This window comes from Hippoglossus hippoglossus, chromosome 15 (assembly GCF_009819705.1).
Source record: "Hippoglossus hippoglossus isolate fHipHip1 chromosome 15, fHipHip1.pri, whole genome shotgun sequence".
Classification (NCBI taxonomy): Eukaryota; Metazoa; Chordata; class Actinopteri; order Pleuronectiformes; family Pleuronectidae; genus Hippoglossus; species Hippoglossus hippoglossus.
This window is the reverse complement of record NC_047165.1, coordinates 8,328,775-8,341,979: the sequence shown is the minus strand read 5'-3', so window position 1 is coordinate 8,341,979 and position 13,205 is coordinate 8,328,775. Positions and strand designations below refer to the sequence as shown.

The 13,205-nt window shown below is 42.4% G+C and overlaps 1 protein-coding gene across 4 annotated transcripts in view; it reads left to right on the top strand.

Moving 5' to 3' along the window:
- Positions 1-13,205, top strand: part of LOC117775585 (C-terminal-binding protein 2-like) — a 64,222-nt gene that overhangs the window by 46,160 nt on the left and 4,857 nt on the right. For all 4 annotated transcript variants that reach the window (XM_034608896.1, XM_034608894.1, XM_034608895.1 and 1 more), the window contains 7 exons: positions 6,096-6,250; positions 9,855-9,999; positions 10,733-10,939; positions 11,028-11,242; positions 12,447-12,577; positions 12,750-12,877; positions 12,973-13,096. In XM_034608896.1, the coding sequence (XP_034464787.1) occupies positions 6,096-6,250; positions 9,855-9,999; positions 10,733-10,939; positions 11,028-11,242; positions 12,447-12,577; positions 12,750-12,877; positions 12,973-13,096 (1,105 nt within the window). The remainder of the gene's footprint in view (positions 1-6,095; positions 6,251-9,854; positions 10,000-10,732; positions 10,940-11,027; positions 11,243-12,446; positions 12,578-12,749; positions 12,878-12,972; positions 13,097-13,205) is intronic.

The window sequence follows — 13,205 nt, the reverse complement described above, 5'->3', positions numbered from 1 at the left end:
GCAGGATGGATATAAACAGGAGAGGAAGTGGAAGTACCCTAGTTAAAAATATATTGTCAAATATTTCTTAATTTAAATGTTTAAAAATGACGAGATATACGTTATATATTTTGCTGACTTGTGTACTTGCATTATCCAAAATGTTTCCAACAGTGTTTTATTTTATTCAAGATAACGACTCTTCATTTCGGTCGACTTTTAATTAAAAATTCATAATTCATTACTGCTTTATAATTATTGATCATAATAATAATATAGAGCACAAAATCCCCATTAAGTTGTAACGCCAAGGGTGGTGAAAACAACAACTCCCATGATCCTATGCTGCTTCACTACACCATCAAATTAGGTCTTTTGTTATTGTTTTGTTTGAGAGACCCCTAGTGGCCAAAATTACATTGTACGTTTAAAAGTAAAGTAAAGATAAAAAGAACCAGATGCAACTTTTTTCTGCTCTTTATTAAAAGGGGGCTCTCTGGCCACGAGTGACACAAAAAATATAAGTTATTGGAAAAAGACTCCACTGCTCTGATCCAGAACTTGTTATCTGTATGCTGAGAAAACATTAGGCTGTAATAGTTATTGTTATTAGGGGATAATTATTTCCTAATCTTTTTTTAACAGGATCTGTTTTGAATTTTGATCACAAAACAACTCATTCATCATATCCACATATCTCAGATTGGCTTCTCATGCATTAATCATCCACAGTCTACACACATACGGTAACCATCGGCAGTTATGTTACTGCTCACGTCTAACATCAACAGATGATGTTATTACAGCCGTCTGCAGCTGCGAGCTAATTCTGAGTCTCGGTAATATCCCACAAGGCCCAATCAGGCCCCTATGGTAATGAACGTTTAGTTTACAGAAGCCTGTAGTGACATAGTGGGTCATAGAGTGAAGCAGTGTAATGTTGCTGTAATATTACTACCAGTGTTGCTGTGGTTCCTTTACAACACAGTGACCTTTATATGTTTAACATTCTCTATAACAGAGGTGTTTGAGCCTGAGACTGGTTACCTCAGATTTTACACGAACAAAAATTAAATTTATTAGGTTTTATTTACTTTTATAAATGTTTTGTTTTACACATTTGTGGAAAAGATTTATTGAATGTAAAAAAAAAAAAAAAAACAGTGCAACATAGTCATTTTTAAATGATTAATAATAAGTGTGTGTGTGTGTGTGTGTGTGTGTGTGTGTGTGTGTGTGTGTGTGTGTGTGTGTGTGTGTGTGTGTGTGTGTGTGTGTGTGTGTGTGACACTAATCATTGAAATCACATTGAAATACATACAAATAAAACACATGACAAAGATAGAAAAGCAAATAAAACTCTTCGCAGGGGAAGGTCAGGAACCACATTTAAGTTCAGAAAGTACGACAGAAAATCCCCAGAGAGCATATAACCTTTCTTATCAGATCCACGCACAGTTTATTGAATTTACTTGCACTCTCCGAGTGAGGACGTTATCGTCTCAAGCCTGAAAGTGTGATGTTGGTGTTTGCTTCCTTTCAGCACTTGAGTTAGTAAAGTGGCAAATAACATGTTATGCTTAGTTGTGGTGAAATGTGAATCTCTAAAGCGACTTTGTGTTTTTATCTGAGGCACACAGCAAGGCCTGCTTACATTTACATCAACAGTTTTTTAATTTCTGGATACATTTTAGAATTTGTTTACTTTAGCAACACAAGCTCTTGAGGCCATTTTAATGACTCAGGCAGCGAGTGTCATCATATGTTGTCAGTGTTTTTCTGAGTCATGTTTCCCTGCTGACACTTTCATCACTGTTAAAGCTCATCGCTGGTGCTTTTGACGAGTTTACAAAATGATGATGGATTCTGCTCGACCTGCGCTGGCGGCAGGAAAATGTAGTGTAGTCTGACTGTGAGACACGAGAGACTAAAGCTCCAAACTCATTAACTCTGACGTGACAGACGATCCCTAGAGCGACGGTCGACAAGAGGCTGATCCAGAGTCAACAACAGCAACACTCTTGATTTCTTAGTGAAATACACAGTGATTGATTGGGAAAGGATTTTTTAATTCTCTAAATGAATTCCTTTCAAATTAAGAATCCAAAACACACAACTGCTCAGGTGTAATTCTGTCCTTTTCAGGGGTTTTTTGGGAAGGCCGCAGAACTCCTTCAAATGACTGGCCAGGTATCTGAGTCATTAAGACCCTCATTAATGGCCTTGCTGGGCGTTAATTATCCGCAGATTCATCATGTGTTGGATGCAGGGCCACGTTCTGCCTTATTAGGCGGGAGAAAGGCTATTAGCCACCGGGAAATAATTAATCAACAGCATTTTGACCCACTTTCTACATGTGACGCTGCTGTTTCCAGCTGCTTCTCATTGACATGTCTATACAGTAAGAGGAGCTGAAGCCGGGAGTATCGGTGCGTTTCCTTGTGTGTGTGTGTGTGTGTGTGTGTGTGTGTGTGTGTGTGTGTGTGTGTGTGTGTGTGTGTGTGTGTGTGTGTGTGTGTGTGTGTGTGTGTGTGTGTGTGTGTGTGTGTGTGTGTGTGTGTGTGTGTGTGTGTGTGTGTCGGTTGGATGATGAAGACGCTTTATTCCTCAGTCAGTCTGAGCTGTGATAATGATGAACTCTGCAGGCGTGTGATGAAGAGGTGCAGGGAGAGATGTGGAGCCACAGGTGTGTTTGGCAAACGGTTTTCCTCTCCCCAGAGCTGCCACACACACACACACACACACACACACACACACACACAAAATGGGTTCCTCCAGTGAGAATAACACATGCTTTCTTATCCTCTATAAAAAAAAAAAGGGTACAGAAAGCTTGAGTTCACCTCCTCCACATTACTCCTTTTTTAACCTTTTCTGTCCTCTTTTCTCACCATTCTTCTCTTTTGATATGACGCTTGGGCTTTTATGAATCGCTCGCTTTTATAACGCGCACTGCACAATCATAAGAATGGCATTCAGTAGAGCGCATACCTTCGCAAAGGCCCAATAGTCCCTTTAAATTCAATCAGGCTGCATCAAATTGGACACACTTATAGTTATCAGTCCTCGGAATATGCCAGATTTTTTTTTATCATCAAGACCCATTAATTATTCCCAGGGAAATTAGAAAAATAAAAAGAAAGTGGGGAAAAGAAATCCAAGACACGCCTAGATCCCTGTTCCAGATCCTCATCAGAATTTAATGGGTTCTTTCCTGACCCACAATGCATCCTTCCACCAAGTTTTGCGGGAATCCGTTCAGTATTTTTTTGCATAATCTTGCTAACAAACAAACGGACAGGGGTGAAAACATAACCTCATTTGGCGGAGGTAATAATAATGATAATGGTTGTAAAATAATGAGTATAATAAAAAGTAATGTCTTCATCTGCTATAAGTGGCTCACGTAGCAGTTATAAAAATCTTCAGCTCGTAAAAAGCAACACAAAACAGTCAAGAGTAGAGTAAGCAAGATACAAAACACAAAGACAAGGCAATTATATAGAATAAACCGCAGGACAAGGTTAATCCTAATCAACAGTTAATCATTTTAGTTAAATAAAAGTCGATAAAAGTGAGGAAATCTTTTCCCTAAATCACAGTGAGCTGTTCACCGTGAATGGGTTGAAGGAAAAACTCCATTAATTCTTATTGCACATTTTCAGGAACTCATAAGGAATATATTTAGGCTGGACATAAAAGAGTGAATCCATTTCCCATAAAGTAACTCGAGCCTCTCTGCTTCCTCGAGGCTCTGTCAAACCCCTTCAGGCTTTCTGTGGAAGAAACACCATATGCAAAATTATTATAATAATAATTATAGAGTTTATTTATATTGCACTTTTCTTATCAATGTTACCAAGGATTTGTGATGGGGGGTCAGTGAGTGGTCGTGATCACACAAGTAGGTGCACCAATAGAGATGTTAAGCTTCAGAAATAACAAGGATACAGTTTTTCATCAGCAGAGACCGTGCTCCTCACCCGCTGCTCCCTCCCTCCTCACCCGCTGCTCCCTCCCTCCTCACCCGCTGCTCCTTCCCTCCTCCCCCCGTTTCTCGCCACTCTCTTCCTTTCCCAGTTACGTTCGCTAAGGAGGTTGTGTTTTCACCCGTTTGTTTGTTTGGTTATTTGTCAGCAGGATTACGTGAAAACGACTTAACCAATTTCCGCCATCTTCCACCAATTTCGAGTTCTTTATCTTTATAAACTCGGCTTGTCGGGATTTTGTGGCACACGCCTCACTTTCTCCGATTTGAATCTGGTTCAATACTTTCCCCTGTGGTTTGATAGAAACGTGGAGAGAAAGAGACAGAAATAACAGTTTATCAAAACCAGTGAGGGCACTGAACAAAAAAAACTATCAAGCTAAATTAAAAAGAATTCAGGGTATTTAAATTGCAGACCAGTACAAGGAAAACACCCTGTGGAAAGCTTGTTCAATAATCAATGCAACTTTTTCAAGCGTCGGTGCAGAACAGAATAAGAGCGAACACAGTTAACTGAAACACTGCTGCCTTTACAAGGACCTCTTGTTGTCCCATTAAGTGCATCTACTGTGTTTAAAGCTCATAAGTTGTCATGCTGCAGTCGTGTAGGTCACAAACACCATCTTTTCCTCCCAAAACTGGAGGAGTTCTAGCGAGAGACAGAGCGAGCAGGCTAGGATTTCCTCTCCAGCAGCGCAGATGCCACTAAATAAAATATTTCATAATCCTGCCCAAATCCTCTAATCACCATGACAACAGGCAGCAGGGAGCCGGAGAGTGGTGGTGCATGGACCCCACCCCTCTTTTTTCTTGTCCCTCTTTTTTAGTGGAATTTGGGTCCGCAATGTCAGATTCCTTCCTCCTCTGCGTGTTGCTGTGTTTTCTTATCACATATGAACACGTTGCATTGATTTTTTTTCTATTTCTGAGGGAAAGTTAGTAAATTGGTTGAGTCTGTCAGAGTCGGCTGAATGCGTTTGTTTATTAGTCAGGCGAGATAACGACGTTTACAGAATCTTGTAGTTTTTGCCACTTTTCTCTCACACAACTCAAACACTAACTCACTGTAAACGTGCATGTTGTTGTCGACTTGACGAACCTGAAGAGGGTCACAAGTTTAAATGTGATTATTGGGAACCGGCTGGTTTTCTTTAGGGTTGGAAGGAGGCTGTTCTGTCAAGTGAGTGAAGGTTGTAAACTGTACAGTTACAAGAAGGTGCAGAAACACACACACACGCACACACACACAAGAGCACACATTTAAGGCCTGCCAGCTTCTGTATGGTGATAGGATAATGGAGGTGATGACCTCATGGGGTGAAAGGACCTGTTGCCTGGTAACAGTGTGGATAGCAGCGCAGCAGACGGGTAGTCACATCACTCTGTGTCATATCCAGGAGGTGATTTGTTCACTCTCACCAGGGAGGTGGTTGTGCCCCCCAACCTGATTTTTAGCTGGTTTGTTGTTTCTAAACAGTTCTCGTGTGTGTGTGTGTGTGTGTGTGTGTGTGTGTGTGTGTGTGTGTGTGTGTGTGTGTGTGTGTGTGTGTGTGTGTGTGTGTGTGTGTGTGTGTGTGTGTGTGTGTGTGTGTGTGTGTGTGTGTGTCAACAAAGCACAGACAGATTTTCACAAAACTTAGTGTTAATATTCCTTGAGGTACAGATTCCAATACCTGGACTTTGCACATTGGCTGATACTAGTGCATTTAACAAATATCTTATATAACATTTGAACAGCCGAGGGGGAGGGCACTCCCCCCCATCCCCCTATAAATCGTTCATATCATATTTGTGTTTGTGTGTGTGAGCGTGTGCGAGTGAGAGAGATCGACCAGTGTTGCCAGGGCTGGGAGATGATGATTGTGGTTTAAAGTAGACAGTGGCTCAGTCCAGGTTAAAAGCATCGATCCCACTCAGTGGTATGTGTGTGTGTGTGTGTGTGTGTGTGTGTGTGTGTGTGTCTGTCATCACACAGGCATAACACACAGTCCTATCCTGTGTAAACACTCCCTGCTCTGGGATGCAATTTCATTTTTTACTGATCCCTCTGCAGCTCACTCCACTGTGTGTGCGCGTGCATGCAACATAAATAATTAACTCCCTCTCTCCTCTTTCCTTCTCTCTGCAGGTATTCGGCCCCAGATTATGAATGGGCCTATGCACCCACGCCCCCTGGTGGCGCTGCTGGATGGGCGCGACTGCACCGTGGAGATGCCCATCCTCAAAGACCTGGCCACTGTGGCTTTCTGTGACGCCCAGTCCACACAGGAGATTCATGAAAAGGTAAAAAAAAAAAAACTCTGATATCCTATGAAAATGTAGCAGCCACTGGTCTCACTGGCAGAAAATGACACGATTACATTTTCTCCATTTTATTTTATATTTTCACATTAGTTGAATTGTGAGCTGTGCTACTACGAACCTGTAGCACTGAAATGAAGGATGGTTCTATTGGCAGAAATTTGATATAAAATAATCCAGTATATTTCATCTAAATTTTACAAATTGTTGTTTTCTCTACCCTGGAATGGACCCTTTATATTTAAATACTTTATATTTACATCAGGAGCAGGTCCTCTCTATGGAGGCAGCCATGTTTTTTAGAGTAGCCCAGACTGGAACAACTAAACAACTTTTGAATTGGGGGTGAGGGGTATTCAGCTGCAAAATGCAACTTAACTAAATCATACACACTGAACCTTTAAGGACACTAATGTGTTATCAAAAGTATAAGTGTAACTTACTTAGAACTAAAAAAAACATCACAAGAGAGGTTAAATAAAAAATTATGTTAATAAACGTCTGCTGAGTTCACTTTCCCAGAAGGTGGTTTCTTATATGGTAAATATATATCCTTTTATATGCTGTATGTTCTGGCTGATACTCTGTGGCTTCACTGTGCTGTTTGCTTTAACACGAACTGTAGAGGCAGTATCTGCAGGAGCTCATGATCCGAAGCAGACGCACGCTTCGTGCTCCAACTTTAACTGCGTCTCGTGAATAATTTGCCCTCAGTCGAGTCCAGAACAATCGTCCCTGTCCTCTGTGTCTCCTCCTCTGTAATGTTTTAATAATATTCCAGCCCACTTTCCTGGTCCACTCCCCCAGTTCAACCATTATGGTTTCATCACTGACTCTAATCCCTCCGGGTGCTGAAGTGCTGCCTTGTTAAATAAGGAGGAGGCTGGTAATAGAAATACAGTGTAATTGTTCCGAGCCACAGCGAGTGTTAGGTTTGTCATCACATTACTGTCTATACACTGGAGCAGGTTTACAACCCATGCTGGAGGGTTTGTGTTTAAAAAGGAGAATATTATTATTATCAATCTACATAATTCTGAAAATCTTCAGTATTCCTCATATACAATTAAAACGCTGTCAGTTTTACTTTCATGCCAAACTTACATTAAGTTTAGAGGTTAAATAGGAGAAATGTTTTTCTCCGTATAACTCCAGTATTTTTCTTGACACACACACACACACACACACACACACACACACACACACACACACACACACACACACACACACACACACACACACAATCAATCTCTGTCCAGTAAGATGATCTCGTAGTGAATCCATTATAGACACACAGAGGACCCTTCTGGGAGTGTAGTTGTTGGCAGCGTTCCCATAACTGCACAGCAAAGGGTACAGATGGGGCACACTACACACACACACACACACACACACACACACACACACACACACACACACACACACACACACACACACACACACACACAAAATGACTAATAACTTCACTGCATGTCTGAAGTACTGTTCCTCCACTAGTATATAAACATCCTCACACACCAAGCATGCAAACAACAGCACGCTGCCGTCTTCTCCCGCGCGCTGCCTGAAAGTAAGCAGATGCATCGATTAAGAAATCTATCACTTAAGGAATCAGTGGAAACTGTAGCTGCTGGTGACCTGCCAAAATGCTGCCGCCTCCGTTGAGTACACATTACAGAAAAGAATAAGATTGGAAAGCACTCATTGTGTGTTCACTACTGTAATTCAGTACTGTCCTTGGAAAGACAAAGAAGACCTCGTGAATTGCTGGATGTGTTTTTCAAGTGTCTATTCTGTAACCGCAGCTGAAAGTGATGAAGTGCTGGTGTTTTTGTGCAAAGTACAACTGGTTAAAACCACAGTCGAGAATGTATCTGAGAAAATTACATGTATCTCGCTCAAAGAACGTGTGAAGGGAGATGGGGCTTGTCAGCACTCTGTCAGTGTTTTTAAATACATTCACTTTGGTATTTGTGCAGCTTTATTTGATAGCTGACAGTGCAGTTATTGTGATTATTTGCTATGTGGCTTAACCGTAGTGAGATGCGATCCGATAGTGGAATGTTTAGGGGACATACCACATGGACAAAACATGGCCTGAGCCACAGGACCTGGTTCCATTACCAACTGGCCGGATCATTTTCTGCCTGTCATTCCCCGTCTCAATTTCCTCCAGCATTTCCTGTCTCTGTGTAATAAAGGCACGAAGGCCAAAATATATACGATGATATCAATGTATAAAAAGATTGTTCTGGACAAACCACAACTCCAAACCTCAGGCATTTCCTCTGAAGCTCAGCAGCTTATGATCGTAGAAGAGATGCAGAAAACACAGATGAAGTCAAATTACTAACAAATGTTGAAAAAAATCCAATAATCTATTGAATTTTTTTTTTTTTAATTAAGTAAGTAAGTTAGATTAGAAGATTGACACCATTTTAGAGTCATGCTAACAATGAAGCTCGAGCCAGGGGGCGATGAGCTTAGCTTAGCATTAAAGAACACAGGGAGGAAAGAAAGGCCTGGCTCGTGTTAAAGCTAAATAAATCTAAATAAATACCCTGCAAGCACCTCGAAAACTCAATTATCAACATGTTTTATAGCTAGAGCCAGGAGGAGATTAGCCTAGCTTAGCATAAAGGAATATAGCGGGAAAGCAAAGCTAGCTCGACTCATTTTAAAGCTAAGTAAATAGCCTACCAGCACCTCTACAACTCATTAAATAACACATATCTCATAGCTGGAGTCGATAGGTTATTAGCTTAGCTTCGCATAAAGGAAAATGGGGCTAGATCGAGCCAGAAGGTGCTTTGTTTCAATTTTAACTCATTAGCTCTTTACAAAATCCATTTGCTCCTTTTTTCCCACCTGATATAAAAAAAATCCTTTTGCTGTGAATCTGTGTCATTTTTTTGTCTCCAGCCACGAGCTGCTACGGGCCCGCTCCACTCAAGTAATGAGATTAATGCACGAGAAGAGCTTTAACCTTGAATTTAGCACCCGGCTCCCACTGCAGCTAGCTCCAATAAAGAAAATGTTGCATGTTAATTCATGGCTATGCTAATCTGGCTCGGTTGGGTTAATTCAGTTAGCAGGGCTGAGAATTTAAACCTGTTATTTTTTTTAACAGCCGTGTCTCACAGAAGCTACTTGCGTATGCTTTCTGGGTTGCTCAGCAGCTGTCAGTTTACTTTATGGCGCTGCCTGCATCCACTCTAAGCTTGTTTGCATACACTCTGAATGAATGCTTTGTGACAAAAACAAGCTTTGGCGGGCACTCATAATAAACACACGGACAAGCACTCATATTTTAGAGCGCACATAAACAAGCCATTTGCATTTAGATGAAGAATCGCAGACAAACTTTGGTCTAGGAAAATGAGAGGGTGGTGAAAGCACTCGGGTCGCAACTAGTTGCTCATACGTACAGTTAGAGAAAGATAATCTGAATATGAGTGTCGGGATGATAATGGTTAAGAACTAGAATGACACTGTGAGAGTAATAGAAAATGCACATAAAAGTGTATTATGATTGAAAAGGAAATAGTGACGCAATAAGTGAAGATAATCTCTAATGTCCCTCCAGGTGCTGAACGAGGCAGTCGGAGCCATGATGTACCACACCATCACCCTGACCAGAGAGGACCTGGAGAAGTTCAAGGCGCTGCGCATCATCATCCGCATCGGCAGCGGCTACGACAACATCGACATCAAGGCGGCCGGGGAGCTCGGTGAGTCTGAGGGACAGATGGGGACAAAAGAGGAGGAGGACAGATGTAAAAAAAACACGGCACCGTTCAGAAGAAGACAGTCGTCATGTGCTGAGATTAATGAACAAGGAGGGTCGTGTGTGCACATATGGCTCATTCGTCCCCAATCACATGAGAGGAAATAAAGAATTAGATAATGCATTATGGATAAGGACAGTGCACCTTTTGGACGGAGGCCAAACCAAACTCTTAACACAAACAACACATGTAACAAGAGGGGTGACATACTGTAAACAGAATATGTAATGTGACGGATATCATATGCAGAGCAGATGCTCCAACTGATATGAACCCCCCCCCTCACATTCCCATTTGGCCCCTTTGGCATATGTTTGGTTTGAGAGCAGGATTTAGTGCGATATCCTAATTGTTGTCATTTGAGCTGATACAATTCATTACGCTTTATGTGGAGTTTTTTTTTTTTTTTTTTATGAAATAAACATAATTAGAAGTTTTAATTATCCTCTTACCCTTCACAGTTTAGTTTCATAGACGGTGCATTTTTTTATTTTGTACAAGGCCTTAAAGAAAATAAATATTCTGCTAATTAAACGTAAAAAAAATCCTCTAAATTGATCTCTTCAAAAGAGCTAAATTACGCATAAGCAGCTATTATATCTATTAAATCCGAAAGGAATTTTATGATGCTCATCAATTCAAGTACTTATGGTTGTCATTGTCCTGCCTTCTCCAGGCATCGCAGTGTGTAACATTCCCTCAGCGGCCGTAGAAGAAACAGCAGACTCGACACTTTGTCACATCCTCAACCTGTATCGACGAAACACCTGGCTGTACCAGGCTCTCCGGGAGGGCACGCGGGTCCAGAGTGTGGAGCAGATCCGGGAGGTGGCGTCGGGGGCTGCAAGGATCCGAGGAGAGACGCTTGGCCTCATCGGCTTTGGTGAGTCTCCTTATTTTGGGGTTAATGGGTAAAATTAAACATTTGATCATTTCTGTTAATCCTTGTAATGTATCTCCGGCCCCCTCAGGTCGCTCAGGCCAGGCGGTGGCGATACGGGCCAAGGCGTTCGGCTTCAACATCCTCTTCTACGACCCCTACCTCCAGGACGGCTTGGAGCGCTCGCTGGGCGTTCAGCGAGTCTACACGCTCCAGGACCTGCTCTACCAGAGCGACTGCGTCTCCCTGCACTGCAACCTGAACGAACACAACCACCACCTCATCAACGACTTCACCATCAAACAGGTCGGGGACCTCGAGTGCTGAGGAAGCACCAGAAATTAATTGCATGTCTTTCGAAATATGAGCCTCAGGTGATGGAAGATAAAGGAAACTGATTTCACTGCTTCACATTAAACACGCAGCGTGGTCGGAGAAGCTGACGGAGCTGGCAATTTATCAGAAACTGATAAGCCTCGATTTGGCAGAAGCTCTTTCTCATTACCCTCAAAAGCAGGCTGCACATTCTCTTTACTAAGCTAATGTTTCTCCGAGGTCGCTAGAACAGCTTTATGCCAGCGAACCGGCAGCTGACTTGGCCGGCCGCTGGTTTTCCCTGGCTGCCAGCGCTCCTTTAGTTGGCAACTTCCAGTTATTGTCTGTTTAATGTGAATGGTGAGATACTCGGAACAGACACAGAGGTTTGGAAAATCTCTGGATTCAGAATAAGAGGGACAAACATATCGGGGATAATTATTGGTTGTGGGACATGTTTTATATTATTTATAAACACACTATAATTTGTAATCGCTCATGATTTGGACGTCAGTTTTTTATCTCTCAACGTGAGGCCCCAGAATGAGTCTGATTGAAAATACTTCTGCAGCTCTAACATGTCAAAGTGTTGAGTTACTGCACCTCTGCTACTCCTTGTCACTGCTGCCACCTGGAGGATATTAACTGAAGGGAGATCTGTGTTTCGATTCAATGGTTTTTATAACTATTTGAATCATTCCCAGATGCTGACATTGGTACAGCTTCACATCACAAGTGTTATTAGCTTCAATCTACGTATGGTTGTCTGCTAGTTTTTCTTATAAACCCTGAATAAGCGCTTGTTGGAAGAGAAAAGTATTTAAAGGACCAGCACGTAGGATTTTGTAGGTTGCAACCAAATGAAAACCTCTCACCTTGCGCCTACATTTCTAAGCTTATAGGAGAAACTACGATGGTAAAATTAAAACAAAAAGGTGATCTTTAGAGCGTTTGTTTTTTGTTATTTTCGTTATGCAGTATTGTGTTAAACATGGCGGGCTCCACTGAAGATGACCTGCTCTTGTTGTAGATATGAAGGCCTCATTCTACAATAATGAAACCACAATTTTTTGTTTTGGGTGATTGTAAACTAATGAAAACGTAATTACTAATATTAATATCAATGTGTGTGTGTGTGTGTGTGTGTGTGTGTGTGTGTGTGTGTGTGTGCGTCTGTGTGTGTGTGTGTGTGTAGATGCGTCAAGGTGCTTTCCTGGTCAACTCGGCGCGGGGAGGTCTGGTGGATGAGAAAGCTCTGGCTCAGGCCCTGAAGGAGGGCAGGATACGCGGAGCCGCCTTGGACGTCCACGAGTCGGAGCCTTTCAGGTGTTTGTTCACAACCTCAGCTTTTCAGTGAAATCACCTTGAACCTTTAATATTCTCATGAACATTATCCAAGCTGAAACCCCCTTAATAAGTTATGGAAGTTGTGTCCGTTTACGTCCTTGTGCATCTCATCACTTTGCCTCTCGTTTCTTTCCTTGGTTTGCTGTTGCAGTTTTTCCCAGGGTGCCCTGAAAGACGCCCCCAACTTGATCTGCACCCCCCACACTGCCTGGTACAGCGAGCAGGCGTCATTGGAGATGAGGGAGAACGCTGCCACAGAGATCCGCAGAGCCATCACCGGTAACGCAGACGTCTCCGAACACGCTCATCACCACACTCTGCGATGTTGTTCGTCTTTTTCAGCTCAACTTTGTTCAATCTTGCCCTCGACACAGGCCGCATTCCCGACAGCCTCCGAAACTGCGTCAACAAAGAATTCTTCATCACCTCGGCGCCCTGGGGAATGATGGAGCAGCAGCTGCCTCAAGTTCACCCTGAGATCAATGGCGCCGCCTACAGGTAGGAGGTGGATTTGAAGCAAACCCTGCAGGCAGCTCGCATCGCACAGAGATCCCCTGAACACTGCAGTGGATGAGGCAGAACACGTGGGGGGAGGGGTAGACTAGAT